General features: G+C 32.4%; 1 protein-coding gene and 1 non-coding gene across 3 annotated transcripts in view; one reads left to right on the forward strand and one right to left on the reverse strand.

The window, feature by feature from the left end:
• The window catches only part of LOC118182606 (lachesin-like), a 171,956-nt gene that overhangs the window by 22,602 nt on the left and 126,369 nt on the right, over positions 1–22,985 (forward strand). The window contains exon 2 of one of the 2 annotated variants that reach the window (XM_085815902.1): positions 14,917–15,023. In XM_085815902.1, the coding sequence (XP_085672028.1) occupies positions 14,917–15,023 (107 nt within the window). The remainder of the gene's footprint in view (positions 1–14,916; positions 15,024–22,985) is intronic. The other variant, XM_085815904.1, reaches the window with a different exon arrangement.
• TRNAA-GGC (transfer RNA alanine (anticodon GGC)) lies at positions 12,229–12,301 on the reverse strand. Its single transcript has one exon. It is a non-coding gene; the product is annotated as a tRNA-Ala (tRNA).

Genomic DNA, 22,985 nt, shown 5'->3' on the forward strand with positions numbered 1-22,985 from the left:
ACCTTGTACTATAAATATAAATATATATATATATATATATATATCTTTGTAATATATATATATTATTTATATGTATGATATAACAAAATACGATAGCTGCTTTAAAAATAATTGGCGACCTCAAAATCAATATTCTCAATTTTGTGATCTGCCCTTAAATTCATCTGTTCTCGCAAATTCTAGATCTTTCTATGTTATGTATATCTACTGGAAAAGGGCAACTAAAACTGATATTAACCAATCACAGATTAGCTCTACCTCAGACCTTGGCATAAATACTCTTGACACATTAAACTACGTCATTCTTCCCTTCCCTAACTGCTGCTCTGTCAACATCGCGTCGCTTTGTCTTTGCTTAACTGCTTTCTTCATTTCTTGTTATAAACCAATGTACATATAAATGTATCACATTTAATTATGATTGAATAAGTGTCTGCCCAAGTTATTTAGATATGTGTGAAAATAAAGACTGCTGATTTGTCGAAATTCAGTTTTGTTGTCTTCATCTGTGTGCCTTAACCATCAGCTATGATGGACACAGAAAGTTGCTGAGAGTCCCAGCATCGCGACTGCGCTTCGATATTATGACTTATATATATATATACAAAGTTAGATATATATCTTTATTCCTCAATACGTGAGAAAGCTGCTTAGCGGCATTAGGCAATTTTATTTTGATAATCGGGCATAATTAGTAATTCAGCATTGCTTAAGCCCTTCGGCCATCTTCTGTATGAATTAACAATAAATGTAATAATAATTAACTTGCTAGATTATTGGTCATTTACTATAGTAATTAATTAGTAATATAATGTAAGCATTTTCTATATTATATATATTAAAATAATATAGAAATATATTATATATATTAAAGTATTTTAATATATATAATATATTTCTATATTATATATATTAAAATACTTCTATAGCATCACGAAAGTAAGCACGATTATCTACAAAAGTACAAAGTAGTAGTCCTTTAGGATACGTATCTCAATCATCGTTCATTTACGACCTTATTTCACTTCGCTCCAAATATCCAGTCTGGAGAATCTTTCCACCTTAGGGGCCAATGAGTAATTCTCGAACGGGTGCTTGAAAACTGTCGAAACGTAATTTAATTCCGCATCCCTGTATATAATAGCAGTATTTTCTGATGACAGGACTAGTTCCTTGAAATTTAATCACGATCTAATCAACGCAGTCTTTCGCTCACGTGACTTTGCGTGAGATTCAGCAGAGCATCACGAAAGGGGAACGCATTGTCAGTTAATATGGCTTTGCATATTGTTGAAAGTGTTACTATCGTGCTGTTTCATCGGAAATATGTCATGGTAAATGGAAGCTGCTAACTTCGATCTTTAAGGCCATGACATAAGTTCAATAATTGCTTATCTATTTAAGAATTTCCGGAGTAGTATTATGGTAACGTTCTCTAAAATCAATCACATTAGTTCAGGTAATACTGATATTATTTCTGAATGGTAATCAATATATTATATTTCACTTTATTTTGTTCTTTAGAATTCTAAGTTCAATGACTAATTTTTTTCAGATTTATATTATATAATATAAATATAATATTAATAAACGTGTGTTTTTTACCTTATATCATATTAGCATTATTTATGTCAATAGTTATTTACGGATAGGCAAATAAAATGTTTTCCAATGTTTGGATTTTGATAGTGTGGTATATTTAATTTCATTCTTTGGTTTTCCTAATGTATAAGAATTTTCATGAAAAAAAATTTTAGATATTTGTATTCATAATCCATTATTTATTTATGTTAAATTATTTATTTGTTAGCGTACTAAATTTTAAAACTTTTATCACAATGATATCAATTAAATATTTTTATACTTTATCTGAAGATGTGGTAATAACGGAACTGTGTTTTAGTTTGAAATCAAAGAAGGAATATTAGTAATTCTTTTATAAAAAATTGAGAAAACCGAATTTAAAAAAAAATATGCACACATGTCTACAACATTACACAATAATTTCTGATTTGAATTTTGTTTAAGTTATTTATATTTCCTTTTCCGAATTCTGAGAAAGTAGCAGCAGAGCACTATCCTTTATACTGCATGATTATTAATTCTATGAAGTAACTCATCAGTTGCCCGAATGACTAAATGAATACAGCCACAGAATAGCAGTACCTCTAAAATTCCATTTTCTCAGATCTGGGTTTGATGCATGTGAACTTCATGACTTTTCATTTTACTTACAATTTTTCTGTCAAATAGTATAATCTGATTAAGCTTAGATGTTGTTATTTTATAATGATTAACTCGATGCTTGTTATTAAAGAAGCGCGTTTATATACGAACTATTGTCATATGAATGGTAGTAACAGGTGGTACAAACAACAAGTTTTATTTTTCAGAAAATCCTTCAGGACAGGCGATTCCGTAACGAGCAAAATATCATTCTGCTTTTAGTAAAATCCGATTTCCTAAACTTTAATCACTTTTCATGATTTAAAGATTATCCTTCCTTAATATGTGCAAATTTCTGATCCACAAATACTCCCACTTTAGAAATTTATATTGTTCACAGATCTCTTCATTTTAATGCATATTTTCAGATAAAAATTAGATAAGATTTCTTTGTTTATTCATAAATTTAGTTTACATAGCTTATGTTTTTTCGATATATATATATATATATATATATACATAATATACATATATATATGTATGTATGAAATAATTTATTCACTAACAAAAATCCAAATACACATTTGATTAAAGCATTTTATCAAATTGTCTTATACAATAAATCTAATATTTATATTCGATATTTTTGTCAGTGCATTTCATAATTTCTCTAATTAAGCTCTAACCACTTATTTTCAAAAATTCGCATGTCTCTTATTAATAACACAGAAATTTAATTTATGTTCAGATTTATGCCTTACTTAAATTAGTCATTGAACTTAAAATTGAAAAAAATTAGTCATTGAACTTAGAATTCTAAAGAACAAAATAAAGTGAAATATAATATATTGATTACCATTCAGAAATAATATCAGTATTACCTGAACTAATGTGAATGATTTTAGAGAACGTTACCATAATACTACTCCGGAAATTCTTAAATAGATAAGCAATTATTGAACTTATGTCATGGCCTTAAAGATCGAAGTTAGCAGCTTCCATTTACCCCTTTTTCCCTACTTCAGATAAGACTTAAAAGTTCCCTTTTTTCCCTACTTCAGATAAGACTGTTTCAATTGTCAATGTTATCGTTTCTCATTGGTATTATTTTGATCGGATTAAATGTATGAACATTCTAAAAATCAAGTATTTATATTTTACCTTTCATATAATAACTTCAGTCAAACAGAAAGATTTCCTTCACTAAAAGACGTCTAGCTTGTAACTTCTATAATGGGAAACTACCATAATCAGGACTTACAATCTAACGGTTATCCACGGAGTTATCTGAATTTCTTGGCGAGTTATCACCCTATTAGACTGTTGAATCTTTTAACACAAACAATAATCCAAATTTAAAATAAAACAGATGTTTATCTACGGCGTAGATGATACGCCGTAGACGGCGTAGTTATTAAAACTTAGTACTGAAATATATAAAAGATTCCAATGTATTACTTTTAGTGAAATAAAACTTTTTCATACTTTAACCGTTAAGTTAGTGAATGATAACGTACTTAGATCATCGATCTCACATAATGAATGAGAAATATGATACACATTGAATACTCGAACTTGCATGTAAATCTTTAACGTAACAATGTTACTCTCAGAATAAAATAAAAACTTTTCTAAGAAGCTAGAAGCATGCATCAAGCCTTTTGAAACTAAATGGACACGCCCGCGAAGATCAGTCTTTTCTTCTTTTGCAATTACCGCCTCTCCCAGCGCCCCATAATGAGAAGACAAACATCTTGAATGGAATGGGCGATAAATTTCCGCGTAAGTTAATTGTTGTAATTGATATTTATTTATCCTTGTTAGTTCCGATCAGTCTTTCTCATTTAGCTTTGACATTTGCTGGTTGAGGGCGTGAAAGGTCTGATTCAATCTTCTTTCACTCGAAAAAAAGTGAAATATATGAATCGCTGTTGTTAAGGAGCATCAATGTCATTCGTAGAAGCCATTTCAAAGAACCTGATATTTGTTTGGTTAATTAAATTATGTTCTGGGCATTTGTTTAAGATTTTAAAAGCGATTTTTTGTCTCTTTCGTTAAGCTATTTGGTAACAGAATATATTAATAGTTCATTGTTATGTCTGTAAAACAAGTGATGAGACTTTCTTAGAATAATGTATGTTTACAACAAAATCTACTTCACTGCAAGAGGTTTTCTTAAGGAAAGAATAACACGAAGGAAATTGAATTGTTTGTTTGTAAAATATCATTGTATATTCGCTGTCTCATATACGCTTGTTCATCTAGAATTTTCAAATAAATGCATTTGTCATTTAACTCTTTAAGTTCTAGGTATGGTATAGAACAGGGGCTCTCAATAGGAGAGAATAATACCTTCAGGGGGGAATGTGGTAAGCCTTATATTTACGTGCAAGTATTTAGTTTTAGTTTATGAACATAAAAAATTACTTTTCAAGTATTGGTCTTTATCAATATTTTCTATGCTTTTCTTTGTTTAATTTATGAAACAGGTTAAAAATAAGCAAAATTTAAATAAGTATATATGTATTTCTCGAAATTTGGGGAAAAAAAGGAGAGGGGGGAATGATTATCTATGGTGAAAGAGGTACATGAGGCAAAAACTTTTAAGAACCACTGATACAGAAGATTTAATTGCAATTATGAAATAGCTCTTTTATATAACGATTCAGATTTTTTTTTTTTTTTTTATAATTTCCGTTAAAAAAATAATTTTATTTTTAAAGTTAAATAAACATTTTCGAAATTTTAGAAAGATAGTTTTAAAATAAAAAAGGTCTTGTTTCGCTTTTTCAAAGATAAATGATATGAAAACTTATCAAAATTAATTTTGAAAAGAAAAATACGAAAGTTTAGTTAAAAATTAATTAAGTACCTTTTGCCGATTTCAGATAAACTGTCTGTTTATATTTCCATTTTCTTATTAGCTGCTTGAAGCTGAATCTTTTTTTTTTTCAATTTCTTTGTTACAGATTAACGCACTAATCACTAAAATGGGCCATGAATGCCCACAGTGTGCAATAGAAATGATTTCGTTTGGGTTTTTGTAATACGTTTCATTATACTTTAAATTACACTTTTAGCTTTCCGCTAAATTGAAAATGATTTCTATATATATATATATATATATATATATATATATATTTTTTTTTTTTTTTTTTTTTTACTCTTTGGAAAGAGTAGACGAACTTTAGGTTTAAACACCTTTTTTATCTTAAATCTGTATGAGAGATTTTATTTGCGATGCCAGAAGACATTCCCTGTTCCACTGCAATGGATCTTTGAGTCGATGGATTTTCTTTCAGGATCACAGAATTCACATTTGTGATATTTATCCGCATTCGAACGGTCTCAGCATATTTTTATCCCCGTACAGTTTTTTTACCTTTTTTACTTTTAACTAGATACTTTTTCCTTTCAAATTGAATATTTTAAAAATACATTTTTTACTGTAATAACCTCTCTTTTTCATCGCTTTACAATTTATAAAGAATAGTACTTTTCCGTTTCAATAAGTCAATTTTATTAACTTTCGAACCATCGACTAATCTGAATAGCCATTTGCCAAATAAATTACATATACTGCATTCCATTCAAAGTAAAAAGTAGCAGACGATTATATTGAAAATGCCAAATCTTTATGTCAAAAACTGACGGGAAAATTTAGGAAATGTATTTCCATTAAATGGGAACGAATTTATTATATAATATAGTATGATTTAATATACCCCATGTACCAGATCTAATATATATATATATATATTATAATATAATAATGTACACATAATTTGATATATCCCATTAATTTCAACACTACTTCAGAATCATGCGCGTCGATAATGCGATATTTCCAAAATCAAGCATAAGTTTGCCACATCTAATGTCGGGAAAAAAAGATGCAATGTATTATTTAAAACTTTACAGTCAGCTTTTGTAAGTAACGCGATAAATCAGACTTTTTTTTTTTACATTTGCTGAAAAAATGTTGCAATTTATTTACTTTTTGTAAACATTATGTGTTTCAGAAATCCGATCTTTAAATCTTAATTCTTTAAATAGTTTATGCATTTTTTATTTCTTTGTAGCAAGCAAATAAAAATTGTCTTTTTAAATGAAGGATATTTTTCATTTACTGTAGTACTGAAGATAGTTTTTAAGCTTAATACAATAAAAATAAATTTGTCTCATTTATATGTTACTGATGTGCTTAATTATATCGGTTTTTAATTATGCACATTTTTACGGTTTTGGATTTCCTGGACACTTTTTGAATTTTTTTCGATTCACAGAATTTTGGAAATGGCGTAGAAATTCCAAATATTGATTCTGTTAACTAAGATTTCTGCATTTGTCAAATTTGTTTCAAGATTTTCCGGAAAATTGGAAATTTTCTCCGCTTAAGGATACTGAAAATCGTTATATAAATTTTAAAACAAAATGTTCGTACTTGCTAAAATGCTTGAGAAATAGATTATTGGTAACAGTAAAAGAATCTAAAAATATATCTTGTGGAAAAAATTACCATATATTAATGTTTTAGTAAAATTATCTGATATAAAACATTGACTTTTAGCAAATTGTTTTAACAAACTACTTGTTATTGAGTTAAGACGTCACAATAACGTGAAATGCTATTTTATGCTCTCTATGACTTAATTGTTTCAGATTTAGATTTAGATCATTAAGAAAGAGATAAGTATTAGATTAAATATAAAATAAAATTTATTAAAGTTTTACAAAATATAAAATAATTTAAAACATAAAAAAATCTGAAAGTTTTCAGATTTTAACGATCTTCCAAAAGGATTTCTTCAGGCTTTTTTATGCTTTCGCTGAGTTCGTTGTCTACTAGTCTCCTATTGCACTCACTCATTCCAACCAAATTTTTGTCTTTTTAGCTTTATTATTAAGCATCATCGCACTTGCACCATATGCGATTCAACAGTAAAATGACAAAAATTTTAAAAACAACAGAGTAGTATATGCTTAGAACATCCAATGTAGTGTTAAGTGTTGGCGTACTCTGCTCTATTTTTTTCAGTCTTTTCTCAGTTCATCACATCAATATTCAGTTTTCTTAGTAAGATTGCTTGCAAAGCGTTTCTTTAGTCTTTCTATTATTAACGTTTTCTGTGTTAACTTTATTTATTGAATATCATGTTCTTCGAATTTACGCCACATAAAATTCGATTCAACAGAAAAATCTCAAAATATTTAAAAACGACATATTTTTAGAATATCATGCAAAGAGTCTTGCGCACTGAAAATAACGTATTTTATTTCTGTACAGTACTGCCAGTGCTTGCTTTGAAATCGTTTTGAGTTTGTTAATCAAAAATTCATTGAAGCTCTACAAAATATGAAATATAAAATTAGGAATTCAAAATTCGGTCTTCCAGATGCACATGTTCGGGTTGAAGACTACGTGAATCAAAATTTGTCGTCTCTAGGTACCGTTGGTTTTTTTCACAGTACGAGAAACATGCATGCATTGATACAGATTCTTCCTTTTTTTTAGTTTTTTAAAGATAATCCAATGAGATAGTATTTGGTGGCGTAATTTCCCGTTTACAGTAAACGGCGCAAAGTCCCATTTTTTGCCTAATAGTCCATGCGGGCTAACGCCCTTTTGAGCTAGAAATAGTTTAATCAAATGTGGAATGCAGGGAAAAAAAACGTAAATTATACTTACCAGTTAAATTTCCTATTATTGACATTAACTAATAACTAGGTATACTAAATTTGTTTTAATTTACTGGTACAAAATACAATGTGTACAACGTATTTTATTGTTGACTTAGCGACATTTCTATATTGATGCTATACTTACTGTACTGTAAGTATAAGTGTTCTTGCATTAAGTAGTGCACAATAGTAATTAATGCAACAGCATTAAGTATTTTTGTTATTACTATTAAGTCTTGTGCACCTAATTGCATTAAGTACTAATGAGGGCATAAAGTACTAATGAAGGAATAACAGAATGGAAAATGAAGTTTTTTTGAGTAAAATATTTTTCATTCTAAATTTTATTTAAAAAAAATAATTTTTTCTCTAATTAATTAATAATAATAAAAGAAACAGATCCTTTCTGGCTTTATTTGGATGAAATAAAATTGATATTACTTAACATATTCTACTTATGTATGAAATACTGCATATAATTATATTAAATTACTAAAATCGGCGAAATCATTTTATTTTGGAACGGAATGTTTTAAATGAAATATAAAATGTCTCCCAGAAGTGTGCATAAAATATTTTAGTTCTCACGAGTTGAAAACGTAATGTTGATTATTACATCAACACGAGCAAACTAAACCAGAAATATTAGATTTATATCCTCTAGAATAAGAAACCTTATTAATAAATATAGCGTAACGAAATGAAAGTAAGTTAAAGCTACCCTTCATGATTAATTTGTGGAAATTAATTTCAGCCATGAAGCGAAGTCATTTTTATTTACATATTTAATCCTTAACCAGAACTGCATTTTTAATTTTTTAGTTTAGCATAAATAATTGAAAGCTTTCATAAAGGTATAGAAAAGTTCAAATATCTTAAATTAGAATTCAGTTCTACGATGCAGTTTAAGTAAAATAAGCTTATTATAGACTGACAGTAGTGTGTTCTAATAATTCTGAAGATATTTGTTTCTCTTTATCGAAGGTAAGAGAAAAAGGACCTAGAAAGGTTTATCGATTTTGAGATTGTAGAAAACATAAAATCCTAAATATGCATAAAAAATGTTTTTCTCACAAATTCCTTAAAATACTCATATATCATTTTTTTCTGTTAACCTGCAAGCACCTAGTTTTTGTTTCAGATTTTTCTGCTGCAGACTGTCTTATGAAATTATTCTCTGCACGTCATTTATTCAACAACACAATGAAAAACTTATTTCTTTACTTTTACTGTCTCTTATGTGTTATGTACATATATTTCTGTAGATTACAAAAGCGAAGCAAATATTTGGGGAAAATGCTTTCAAAACAACAAACCGTGTTATTTCGAAGACTATACAATGAACTTCGCGAGTGGTATTGAATCTTTCGTGCTTTCTAATTCTGTTGCGAAAACGTTAGATCAAAAAGTATTTTATGCTATCTTGAATGAACATTGTTGTATCTCTAAATGTGTTTTTTAGATGGTGTTCGAAGTATATCTGTGTAAAGCATGTTTAACTTATTCCTAAAAGATAATTTATCATCGACTATTTGCATTTGAATTTTTGATCGCGTGCTAGATCTGGGAGATGAGACAACATCCTTCTGCCAAGCGTGTTTTCATTTATTTGCATTTACAAAATAAATTAAGTATAGCTCTTGATTTACTTTTGATTCGTATAAGCATAAGTTTTCGATTATATATAATTGCTTAATGCTTTAAGAAATGGAAAGAATTCAGCCATTTTTATAATGTGGCAATAATCCCTACATTTAAACCATATAATTTTTATTCATTCATTATTTATTTAGAAATCCGTTTTAATTTATTGTTTATTTTAAAATATACTGTAAAATCTTACACAGTGTTACAATAGTTTGCAATTAATCTTTTGTTATGTGGTATAAAACTGGTTCTAAGGCTTTATATGCATTCTCTGGACAGGTGTAATACGGTTTCACGCTGACACAATCTGATAACTAGGGAGAATTCCTTTGTAATACGATAGCGTAAACATATACTGATAATAAATGAACTAACGTAAGCCACTATATTTTACTGAGTTCTTAGTTTTCTGTGTACCCGAAATTTAGAATTTTTTTTTTACACTAACACTTAAAAATGCAGTTCAGTTTCAAAATAAATGGTGTTTTTTTTTTTTAATTTATAACTAAAACAATTATGTTTATTAAATTACTGATAGTACGATAGTATTCTATAATAAACGTACGTATTTGTTTCTTCGTAATTGCTACTAACGACCACTAAACGTGCGTATTTCATGTTTGGTGAAATATCCTCATCTTCTGGGTGACCTTCAACATATTTTTGACTTCTGTAGTTTTGACAGAAATTGTTGAAAAGGGATTTTCCTTAGTACTCTAATCGCGTTATATGTTGCCTACCTGTATATATAAACGAGACTTGGGTCGAGATTTTAATTATGTTATAGAAATAAAATGGAAAATTAATTCGAAATCTTATTATTGCATAACGAACAACTCATTTTCACAGAGTAAGTATCGCATGTAAAAAACCGAAAACACTCTCATCGGCAAATCATGCACGATAATTTAATAATAAGTAAAATTATTTAAACCTTCAGAGATGAAGAAAACTGAAATAATTTTTTAACCTATGGTTTCAAGAAGCGAAAAGGTAATTTTGTTTATTAAGTTTACCAAAACCTCTTTACAAGAATAACTTAATAACACTTCCTTTAACCACATCTTAAATAAAGTTCAAATTACCGAATATTTTCAATAACATATCTATTTGAGATGTATGTAATTCTAATGAGCAAGTATGAGAAACGAATAATTTGAAGATTTTATTAAGTCCTATGCAAAAATTCCAAAATATAATATCTCCATTTACCTCGAAAGGACGATGTGAGATGTTAAACTAAGCTTCTGATCTTTATTATGCTCATTATGGAAGAGCAACTTTAAGACAACATAACTAATAACAATATTTATCACATTAAATACAATGTTATTAAAATTAGGATAAGTTTAAAACAGAGAAATTTACGTGTCTATGGTACCGTATTTATGCTTATGGAAAAATAATTTGAGCAAGAGAAAGAAAAGCCATGTAATTACTACAGAATCTGACGTCAATCTTTGTCAGTACAACCTTTGTCTTTACAATCAATAAATATGTTACATTTGATCAAGTTAAATACATTAACGCGTTAAAGTATATATTAATTGTTTTGATTAATGAGCGAAGCTATAAAATTTTAAAAATATGTCAGTCTTCAAGCCATTATTTAAGGCAGTGAATTCATATAGGGAAGTTTCTGCATATGGCAAAAATTAACCAGAGATACATTCAAGATTTGGAATATCCCAATGGCAATAATCTATGGAGTCAGAATTTCTTGAAACTACAGACTTTATGTCTATCAAAATAATTATAGTTATGTGCATTGTTGATTTCCTAGAAGATACTTATTAATGTTTGAAGATGATTATCTGCGCTATTTCCATTTAAACACTAGGAAGTAGTTAGAAATAAATAAAAAATATTAAGAAGGAAAGTGATAGTATATTGTTACATTCTACGGGTTCGTTTATTTGGAATTATTAATGACAACATTTGATGAAGGGTGAAAACACAATTTATTCGTCAGTATTACACAGAACAGTTCCAAGGACGAGGTTCAGTCGTCGAAAAACTATACAAACCCGTTGAAACAATCAGCAACACAGCCTGCAAGCTATCAGGCTATAACGGTGAAGACAGCTTCATGGTAAAGCACTAAAGTACAGCTTCCGATTAGGTCGATCACTCACAAGTTAACGTCTGAATTCAAAAGTGCTACTACTGATTTCAACACATTGAAGGTACCCTTCACGATAAACTGCTACTCTGCTTACAGGCAGAGGTATTTATATCTTTTGACCTGCCTTCGAGAACATTCTCCGTAAAACCGTTAAGAATTCGTTCTAGATTGTTCTCGCCCTGTCTATGTCATATCGCCAAATCTGGCAACCCTGTCTTTCCTTGCCTTTTTCTGGCAAACTTAAACACGGTTTTGCGGGGACGCTATCTTACCGCCCAGCTGGGCATTTCGTAACAATACGTTGTAGAGTCATTAGGATTTTTTAGAGGCAGAAAAGATGAAAAAAAGCCAACCGCCTTCGCCGAGAATCGAACCACGGATCTCTGGAATACCATCCCAGCGTGCTACCGTTTTACCACGAAGGCACTCTAGGTAAGTGGAAGAAATACCTTATATACTCCCCTTTTTAAAGGGCGACTAGGGTTTTAGGAGACCTAGTCGCCAAATCTTGGGTGCGGAGAATCATCATCCACAATCCTTTTAGTTCGGGCGCCACTTGTAGAGTCATTAGGTTAATTGGAAGCAGAAAAGATGAAAAATGTGCCAACCGCCTTCGCCGGGAATCGAACCACGGACCTCTGGAATGCCAGCCCAGCGTGCTACCGTTTACACTACGAAGGCACGCTAGGGAAGTGGGAGAAATATCTTATAACGTATGTATAGATATTGGTGACAATTCGTGTAATCTTGAAAAACTGTTTAATTATAGCGGTTTTTTTTTTCTAATTCTAATAATAGTTAACTGAATCTATATAACTAGTAGTTTAAGAACTGCTTCTGATGATCAAGCTATGACCTTGAGCAAGTGTAAGCAAGAGAAAAGCACAAAATTCTTAGATACACATAAGAAAATATACAAAAAAGAAAATAATTCGTGCTACGAAAATTTCACAAAATTAACAATATAAGAACATTTCATTTCTTACATTAAATTGTATTAGATTTCTAAATTCTTAAACTAAAATATAAGTTTACTGTCAAAAAATGTTTCCTTAATTAACATTAACACTAGTCAAATTTAATTAATTAATTTAACATTAATTTTTAATTAATGTTATCAGAAGTAGCTTTAGGAATAACCATAACTTGAACTCTCTATTCATAACACATGTCTTTTGCTAGTCGCTTATTCACTTAGCAATATTTAAGCCATCCTAAAACGGCTACAATCAATGCGTTTGTAATATACGTAAATCAGTCATAAATAAATCTATTAACTAAAAATCAAATGATTTAAAAATCAATGAAAATTAACTTTTCTAATGCTTGAAGATAAAAAAAAAATTAAAAATGCTCGCCTAATGCTCTTTGCCCCAAATGAATGCGATTACATACTGATGTACGAAACTAAACGATAATGAAAGTTAATTGCAAAATTATTACTTGATTTATTAAACTAGACACAGAGTTTAAATAGAGAGATAGAAAGTCAAAGAAGAGAAAAAGAAACAAAAAGGAAATCGCGTGAAAACGTAAGAATATTTAATAGCATGTGATGTCTTCTGTCGAGAATCCTGGATTGGCAACATTATTTGAGCATACGTTATTAGTAATTCTACGGAAACTTTAACGTACATTTTGAAAACATAACAAAACTAAATCTTTTTATAATGAATATCAACTTATACTAATTATTATGTAATATAACATTTTACGTTTGATTGCAGTTCAGATGTCATATACCACATTGAACTTGGCTAGTGAGAAAGGTATTGTCTTATAATTTTAAAATGTGCGGGGTTTAATATTTCTGTTTTAATTTAATCAGAAATAAAAAAAAAGATGTAGTTGAAAAGATCCATAAAATGTCGTAATCCGTCATGATTGCTATTTGCACACAGTGATTTATGCATAGACTGATGATTCTGATTAGCTTTTCAAATACACAATTTTTCCCTTAGGTGTGGCTATCAAACTTAAGAACCTGTTTTAACACTGTCCCAGTAGATGTTTAAAGAAGCCTAAAGGGAATTTACACGCATCAATTTACTACGTAGTTGATGTCCCACTGGTAGTAGGCACCATTTCTAACATCTCCCCTACAAAATTGTATATGGTAGACCATACACTACCACTACAATATGGTAGACTAAACCACTGCAATATGCTAGACTACCACTGCAATATTTTAGTGGTATACCACCATTACAATATGATGCCATACCACTACATATGGTAGACCATCATCCAGTTCAAGGTTGTTGAATATAGGAGATCACTTACCCATCGAAGGGCGCACTAGAAGGCGTCACAGTTGTACCAAGAAAAAACAAGAGAGAACAACTAAACAATTTGTGTGACATGCAATCTACCACTAAGCAAAAACTATTTTACTTCTTATCACACGTAAGTTATGAAAATAAAAATAGTTTCTTTTGAATTTTTCTGTTATGTATCAACAATTTAGTATTAATGGGTCACATACAATCCATTACCACACAGTATATCCCACCATTGCCCCACAGTGAGACATATTCATCCCAGGCCCCTGGAATCCCCCCATTTTAAAATAAAAGGTTTAAAATGATATTTTAAAATTATTTGTTATAATTACCAAGAGTACATAAAAAAAATCAACTCAGTTGAAACAAATAAATTGGGACTGAAAGGGTCAGTTTCTACGTTATGTCGATATGCCAATGTTACATGTAGAACTTAATGCTACATTTTGCAATTTCTTATAAATAATACTTCTACGGATATCTCCCGATGGCTTTCCCAAGTATTTATAGAAAATAGTTACTGATCACCTTTATTTTCAATTATTTCAATGAATAAAATTTATTACTACAATACACATTTATTTATTCGAACAAGAAATAAATACATGAATAAAATTTGGTTTCCTGGTTACTGTTATCAGCATCTTTGTCAGAAGTTTCTTCTTTAGCATATCCTTTTTCCCAAAAAGACAATAGTTTGATTTTTAATACTTATCATCTTAGAAAGCGTACTAAATTTCTGCAGTATTTAATTATACCTTCGCTGTTATTCAAATACTGGATTTTAAGTTTCTACTGCACGTGATAACAGCTTACATCATGACAGCTCGTACAAGTATATGAGGTAATTGCTTATAAAAGCTCATAAGAAAACTGTGATTACGAAGCTCCGTAAAATAAAATTTTCTTATCGTAACAATGTGTACGTTTATTCTTATGCTGTTTTATTTTACAAATTATTCATCCGTATAAGCGTGACTGTTTTGTGTGATTCGTATTTTGGTTTTGTTCCAGCAGCAGATTTAGAGCCTGAATTTGCTGAGAGGATAGCCAACGTAACAGCAATTCTGGGAGAAAACGTAGAATTATCTTGCATTGTTGAAAATCTTGGATCTTATAGGGTATTTATGACTTTTGTTATCATATGCTGTATATGATTAAACTTTTATAAGTTGTACAAAATGTTACATGTTTTATGAAATTTTGAAGTTTTTTAAACGCTTTAAATTTTAAGCTTTATTTTTTATCGGCTGTATTAAACTGTAAATAAAAACATAAAAACAGAAATTAAAAATTAATATCTCACTTTCTAAAAGAAGGCATTTCATATTTTTTAAAACTAATAATAAAAAATTAAGTTGAAATAAGTTCTATAAAGTTGAACGTATTTATCTACGTTATCTAAGCTTGCAGACATTTTCAGATCATTGATGACTTGACGCAGAACTCACATGGGGTTGAATTATACACTCATGTCCATAAATTAAGTATAATGCAAAATTAGGCAAAGGAAGAGTTAGAAGCAAAACAAATTTGACTTATTTGTAAAGCTTATATTAAACAAAAGGTAAAGAGCAAAAAAAGATGCTATATGTTTGATATTATTAAAAAAAATAGCGATTTTTTCTCCCAGGAGCAAATTACAAAAAACACCTACTTACAAAAAATCAATATTACATTGTACATTGTTAATACATTGTACGTCTCCCAGACGATGCAATACAGTCCGTACAACGCCTAGGCATTCTGAGTATCAAATTATCGATTTGATCTTGGGGGAAAAGCACTCAAAAAGCAATGCTCTCCGAAGTTCCGGTAGACATGCAGGAGGAGGTTGACAGGCTGCAACACGTCGGCCAAGCATGTCTCACACATGCTCTACTGGATTCAAGTCCGGTGAGAATGCTGGCCAGTCCATACGGGTGATATCCACCGATTGAAGGCATTCGCTTACGATGTTTGCACGGTGAGGACGGGCGTTACCCATCCATAAACGCAAATTGTGCGCCCATGGCGCCTCGAAACGCCCACTATTGCGGTCTCCTCTCTACTCCAGGCTAACCGCAGGCGACAGTGAGTTGCAGTAAGTGGAACGCATTTGACAGGTCTAGGAGCATATAGACCAATCTGCCCTAAGCGTCTGTACACGGTCTGCCTTGCAATTGTCGTACCAGTGGCTGAAGAGAGCTGACGAGACAGGTCGGCTGTGCTCCGCCTGTTTCTTTTGGCAGTAACTGCCAAATACCGGTCCTCATTCAGCGTTGTAACTCTGCGGCGACCTGTGCTGTAACGTCTACTCACATTACCATCATCTTGGAATCGTTGCCAAAGCCTGGAGATGACACTCTGGGTAATTCCAGGTTCGTCTGATACTTCCAGTCGGGTACGCCCACATTCCAGACAGCCGATAATTCTACTACGTAAAAAATCATCCAAATGCGTCCTTTGTGTCATAACCATTCGGTTATTGCACTGAAATGCTTATAAAGCGCTTGCGAACAATTTTACTTCTTTGCCTGTATTCCTTATATATCACTCTCTTACACTCTCGTCATTGTGACGTACCGTCGGTGTCATCTGGTTACTTCCTGAAATTTGCATATGATTCTTGAATATGTGTGTAGTGATTTTACAGGTGATATATTCATTTTAGATTTCGATTTCCGCGTGACTCCGAATTATCCTTAATTTATGGACATGAGTGTATTTCAATAAAGAAATGTCTATCAGTTACAAAGCCAGGTTCCAGTATCTTCTGCTATGTACATCATCCAGCGTGATACTTTGCTAAACAAGAAAACTTTGAAGACACTTCACGCTATTGCGTTTCTTCTTGTCTAGTTAAAACGTTTTTATTTCCACCAACCCCCCTCTCAGTGATGAAACAAATGAAAGTTATTAATGGTACAGACTTGCACGACCATTTAATCTTCATAGAATAGTTACCTGTTGGTCATGCTCCAATGAGCTAGTTTGCAGTGACCTCTTTCTCTTTTTTCTGTGCATTATAACTTGTCTCATTGTCTTGAAAATTTGAAAACTTGTAAAATGCTCATTAGGTGTTGTGTGACTATACCTCCATACTTCTTTCGCTAGCTGTAATTATTATTCTGAAATCCTCCAAACCAGAGATAGGATGCCATGAACATCATCGAACTCATAGATGATACTCCTCAAATTTTACTCTTTTACTCTTCCTTCTTATTTCCAAATTATACTAATGATTTTATTTGGAGTAATTTTATTAAACGTTTTCTGGCGTTCTCCCACTTCCCGAGTATATTAAGTTAAATTCAACAACGAATCTATATTGACGATGCTTGTTTTAAAAAATTTAGGGCGAATCTTTGCTTCTATGGCTTATGTGCTATGTAGCACTTCTGACATTCTCCAAACCCAATACTGAATAGGAAGTATCTTCCCGCTAGAGATCTGCATTAACGCATACAAATCCCTGTAGACAGTTTCTCTTAGATTTGATCATAAGCGCTAGGATTGTTATAACTAAAGAAAGTAAACACGATAAAGAAAGAAAAACCTGCCAGGATTTAGATTTTAACATCTCACCAACGGTTTTTAAAATTTTTTTATTCTGTTCCTGAGCATCTCAGGTTACCAATCTTGGACTCACTCCTGCTAAAACACTTTTTTTTTGTCTTTTTAGCTTTATTAATAAGATCCCTTTCTTTTCACTTGTGCCACATGCAACTCAACAGCAAAATTACAAAATTTTTAAAAGCAGTATACCAACATATCCTTAGAATTCCCGATAGAGTGTCAAATGTTGGCATATGTTTTTCTGTCTTTTCAGACTTTTCTCCGTTTAACATACCTATATTCAGTTTTTTTTAGTGAAATGAGATATAAAATTTTGTTTTGCCTTTTTATTATTAACATTTGGTGTGTTTAATTTCATTTATTAATTATTATCATTATTCGTACTTATTATATTATGCCTCATAAATTTCAACAGCAAAATCACAAAATATAGAAAAAGAGCATATCTTTAAAATACTTTCCATCGGTGTGCTAAGGTTGCCACGTATTTTTTTATATTCGATATTATTTCTTTAAAAATTAGCTGATTGTGCTGCCAGCCTCCTAAAATACTTATCAGAAAAACGAAAAAAAAATATTATGATTTTAATGAGCCCAGCTAGTATAATATCAAAATATATTTAATATTTCTTATTTTTCCCCCGGCTTTGGCAACACATTGTTTTCAAATAGCCGAGATTGTAGATTAAAATTCAAAGATACCGTATTTTTCGCCGTATAAGACGCACTTTTTCTCCCCAAAAGCAGGGGGGAAAAGTGCCTGCGTCTTATACGGCAAATACAAAAGCCCACCATGGCCCTCCGCTGCCCCTCCACTTCTGCATACATACCTTACCGCAGGAATACTCGGCCACTCCGTTCCCTTCCACCTCTTGGCGCCGTCTGAGACCAGGAAGCCCCGCTCTGCCTCGCACTGTATTTGGACGGTCTCTGCCTCGCGCTGCGATTGGCTGAGCGAAGAGGCGCGTGCCTTCGCTCGCTCCCGCGCTGGCTTTGTGCACTTTTTAGAGTCTCGTAAGCCAGCGCGGGAGCGGGTGAAGGCACGCGTCTCTCCGCTCAGCCAATCGCAGTGCGGGAGCAATCGGGAGCAAGCGGAGGCGCGGATAGCTGTGAGCTGTGATATATGTAGTATAGTATATCTGAATGAAATATATCATATTTCATACCACCCCCATCAAGATGTCGAAGCAGAAGAGACTGGCATATAAAGTTGCTTTCAAGCTGGAAGTAATAAAATTTGCTAAGGAGCATGGAAACAGAGCAGCGGAGAGACACTTTGGGCCACCTCCAACTGAGAAAATGATAAGAGAGTGGAGGAAACAGGAGGATCAGCTCCAAAAGTTGAATAAAAGCAAGCACACCTTGCGTGGACCAACTGCAAAGTGGCCAGAGTTAGAGGTAGAAGTAAAGGAATGGATCACACGTCACCGGCAAAATGGACTTTCTGTCTCAACAAAAATGATAATCTATGAGGCCAAACGCATTGCTGTGGAGAAAGGCATTCAGGATTTCACCGGATCACCATCGTGGTGCTATAGATTTATGAAGAGATCTGGCCTTTCTATGCGCACCAAAACCAGAATTGCGCAAAAAATGCCAAAGGAATACGAATCAAAGATTCTGTCTTTTCATAAGTTTGTTATTGATGCGAGGAAGAAGAATAACTTTGAAATGAGCCAGATTGGGGACATGGATGAAGTCCCGCTAACGTTTGATGTGCCATCTAACAGAACCGTAGATAACAAAGGAAGCAAAAGCATAACCGTAAAAACCTCAGGGCATGAGAAAACCCACTACTCGGTTGTGCTGTCCTGCTGTGCAGATGGTACCAAACTGCCGCCAATGTTGATCTTTAAAAGGAAAACATTCCCAAAAGAAACAATCCCACGGGGAGTCATCGTGCACGTTTATGATAAAGGGTGGATGGACGAAAATGGCATGAGGCTGTGGATTGACAAAGTGTGGTCCAAACGTCCTGGCGGGCTTCTGAAGAAATCTTCCTTGTTGGTTCTTGACCAGTTCAGAGCGCACATTACAGAAACTACAAAAAAGAACTTTAAGGAAGTTAAGACCCAAATAGCTGTGATTCCTGGTAGTCTTACCAGCCAGCTGCAACCTCTGGACGTTTCTATTAACAAACCGTTCGAAGTTCTGATGCGAGAGGAGTGAAACACCTGGATGGCAGCTGGGAACCATGATCTGACTCCTACTGGACGGATGAAGAGGCCCACTATCACACAAGTGTGTGAATGGGTTAAAAGGTCATGGGACTCCGTAAAGAAAGACATTGTTGTAAAATCATTCAAGAAGTGTGGCATTAGTAATGCCTTGGATGTAACAGAAGACGACTTCTTATTTGCGTACACTTTGTCGAATGACTACAATGTGGCGTCCCCGAGATAAAAATGTTTTTTTTAGTCCAAAGGGGCTTTGTCCCTGATGGACAATTGTTTTCGTTTTGCGATTTTGCGTTGAATCACTATAAATGTCCGTTTCAATTTTCAAACTGTTACCATCAAGTTAGAGAAATTAAATAATGAAAAATTTGCATAAATGTATGCATATTTCTCGCATGGTGATAACACAACGGTACATAGAGCCATCGAATTTTGAATGACGTAATCCTCCTACGAATATGGACATGTGGAAGACCAAATTTGGAATTTATTTTAGTATCGATTTCATATTTTGATTAACAAACTCAAGGATTCCAAAGCGACCAATGGCAACACTCTACCGGGGGGGGGCGGAAACAATTTTATCTCCAATCTATAGCGAGGAACTGTGTATCGGAAATTCTAAAGATCGGGTCATTTTAAAATTAGTTTGCGAGATTGCTATTGAACTGAATTTTATGGTTTAAGTGCGAACAACATGATATTTAATAACAAAACATTAAAAAACGCCCCTTTGGACGTAATTTAAAATCTCGAAACTTTCAGATTTTTTTTGATAAATTTGTTCTGCAGAGTAAAATTCTGTGTAGTTTTTAAATTTTAAGTTTGGTGTTCCTTGTAAGCATTTTTCCGGTACATTTAAACGCCAGGAGAAGGCTGGTCGCGTAGCGGCTAGTTTAGCAATGTTGAGATTCAAAATTCGGACATTGAGATTCACATTTTCGGTTGGAGAATTAGGCATATTAAAAATGTAGTAGCTCTAGGTGGCGTCCTTTTGCCAAAATGCAAGGGACATTCATACATCTATACATACATACAGTTCTTCAATATGTATTTTTTTTTTACATTTGGCAACAAGAAATTGAAATGTGATACGGACACAAATGCGATACCGACAACTAGAGCTATTCTTTATGTTTTGCATTCTGTTGTAGCTCAAATAATTATTTAGCATAATTAATGGTAAAGATAGAAATTATGTGATGTGTAAATGATTACATTTGTACTCTGAAAGTAAACTTCTGCACCTCTTTTTCCTTATTTATAGAATCTTGTCTTTCTTATCGATAGAATGTTAATTGCGTTGTGATATTTTAACTTTTTTTTATTATTTCAAATAAATTTTATAGCAAATTAAGAAAAGTAATTGTTCAAATAATGATTGAAAGTTAATTGTACTTTAAAAATGGAAGTACTGCTGAGAAAAACTTCATTATTGATGAGTACGCTTTACAAACTGCTCAATAAATTACGCGCTGAGCTCGCCGTCTGCCGTTCAGCTCTTACACTTACTACTGCAAATATTTTTTTCGTCTTTTTAGAGTTATTATTAAGCATCGTTTCCTTCGCACTTACGTCCCCCATAGCACAAAACATCCTCAGGATGTCCTATTTAAGTCGCAATATCCCGGGACATACTTAGGATGTCCTAAGGATGTTGATTCTCAGATGTCCTGAGGAGATCGTAATTTAACATCCTGAGGATGTCTTATTTAAGTCGCTATGTCCCGGGATATAACAGGATGTCCTGAAGATGTTGATTCTCAGATGTCCTGAGGAGTTCACCAATTTCACATCCTGAGGACATTCATTCTGCATTGTCCGGAGGACTTTCGTTGTCAAACATTTTGAGGATATTTGTTCTCAAATATACCAGTTTTAATTTTTTGACATTGCACATCTGAAACTTGCACATTATTTTATTTTTCATATGTATTTTACTAAGTTGTTTCTAAATGCTGTACATTAAAAATATTGATATGATTGATGATTTATTCTTGTTATTTTGTTATTAATTTTAACTGCTATTTTTTTTGACGTTTTTAAAAATTTATTTAGTCATGGAAAAGATTTTTTTCAATGGATTAGCATTTTCTAGAATATTTGCAAAATTCTAAATAACATATATTTTTTTTATAAAAAATGTATAAATTACATGTATAATTACTTACAGATTACAAACCCTACTACAAATATAGGTAAAATTAGATATATATATATTTAATTACGGAAACGAATTTTTTTTTTTTTAAATTTGGGTTTAGAGACATTAAGTATTTTTTTGGAAGCAGGAAACATGAAAAATTAGCAACTGCCTTCGCCGGGAATCGAAGGACGGACCTCTGGAATACCGGCCCAGTGTGCAGAACCACTACACCACGAAGACACGCTAGGTGTGGTGGTGTTGTATTTAAATATGGCAAAGCACACTAGGGCTATCTGCCTAAGGGGAAGGATGTCTTCGTGGAGGACTTTCTAAGGGAAACTGGCTCGTATACACGTTACACGTGGGGAAAACCACGAAAACGCCCATGCAGCCAGCCCGTTCGCGGGATTCGAACCTCGGATCACACTAGCAGGGTTCAGCGACTTTACCGCTCGGCCGCTGGTGGGCCGAAGACACGCTAGGAAAGCGGGAGAAATACCTTATATTACTTCTCTTTTTAAAGGCCGACTTTTTTTTAAGGGTATCCAATCACTAAATCCTGGGTGTGGATATACCTCATCCAACACCTTTTTAGTTCGGGCGCCACTGTAGAGACATTAGGATTTTTTTGGGAAGCCGTAGAGATGAAAAATTAGCAACCGCCTTCGCCGTGAATCGAACCACGGACCTCTGAAATACCGGCCCAGCGTGCAGAACTATTACACCACGAAGGCACGCTAGGAAAGCGGGAGAAATACGTCATAAGGAAAATTTTTTTCCTCTAATTACAGGACAGAAAATGTTTTTCAATCGCGCGATCTGTTATTGATATTGAATTACAGTCGTGCAATAATTTCGCAGTAAAGATACATCTCTGATGACTATCCAAGATTCTAGAAACTTTGGTCTTATATAGAGATGGTCGTCTTATAGAAATCATGCTTAATATCAATATTTATTTATAATCTCAGAATTATTGATCGCTTTCAGAAGTGGTCGTTTGAGAGGCGATATTCTATATATTTATTTACTGATATTCTCAGATTCCAAAATTTGTTTATATTCTCAGAAATATTGGACGGAAGGTGGTCGTCCCATACATGCAAAATTTTACATTTCATTAAAAATGAATTCGGCATTATTTAACTATTTCCCTATTAATTAATTAATTAGATAAAGAAAAAATTAGGAAATAGTACTGT

This window comes from Stegodyphus dumicola, chromosome 4, assembly GCF_044657685.1.
Source record: "Stegodyphus dumicola isolate Sdum_Otavi_A_Nest chromosome 4, ASM4465768v1".
Taxonomy (NCBI): domain Eukaryota; kingdom Metazoa; phylum Arthropoda; class Arachnida; order Araneae; family Eresidae; genus Stegodyphus; species Stegodyphus dumicola.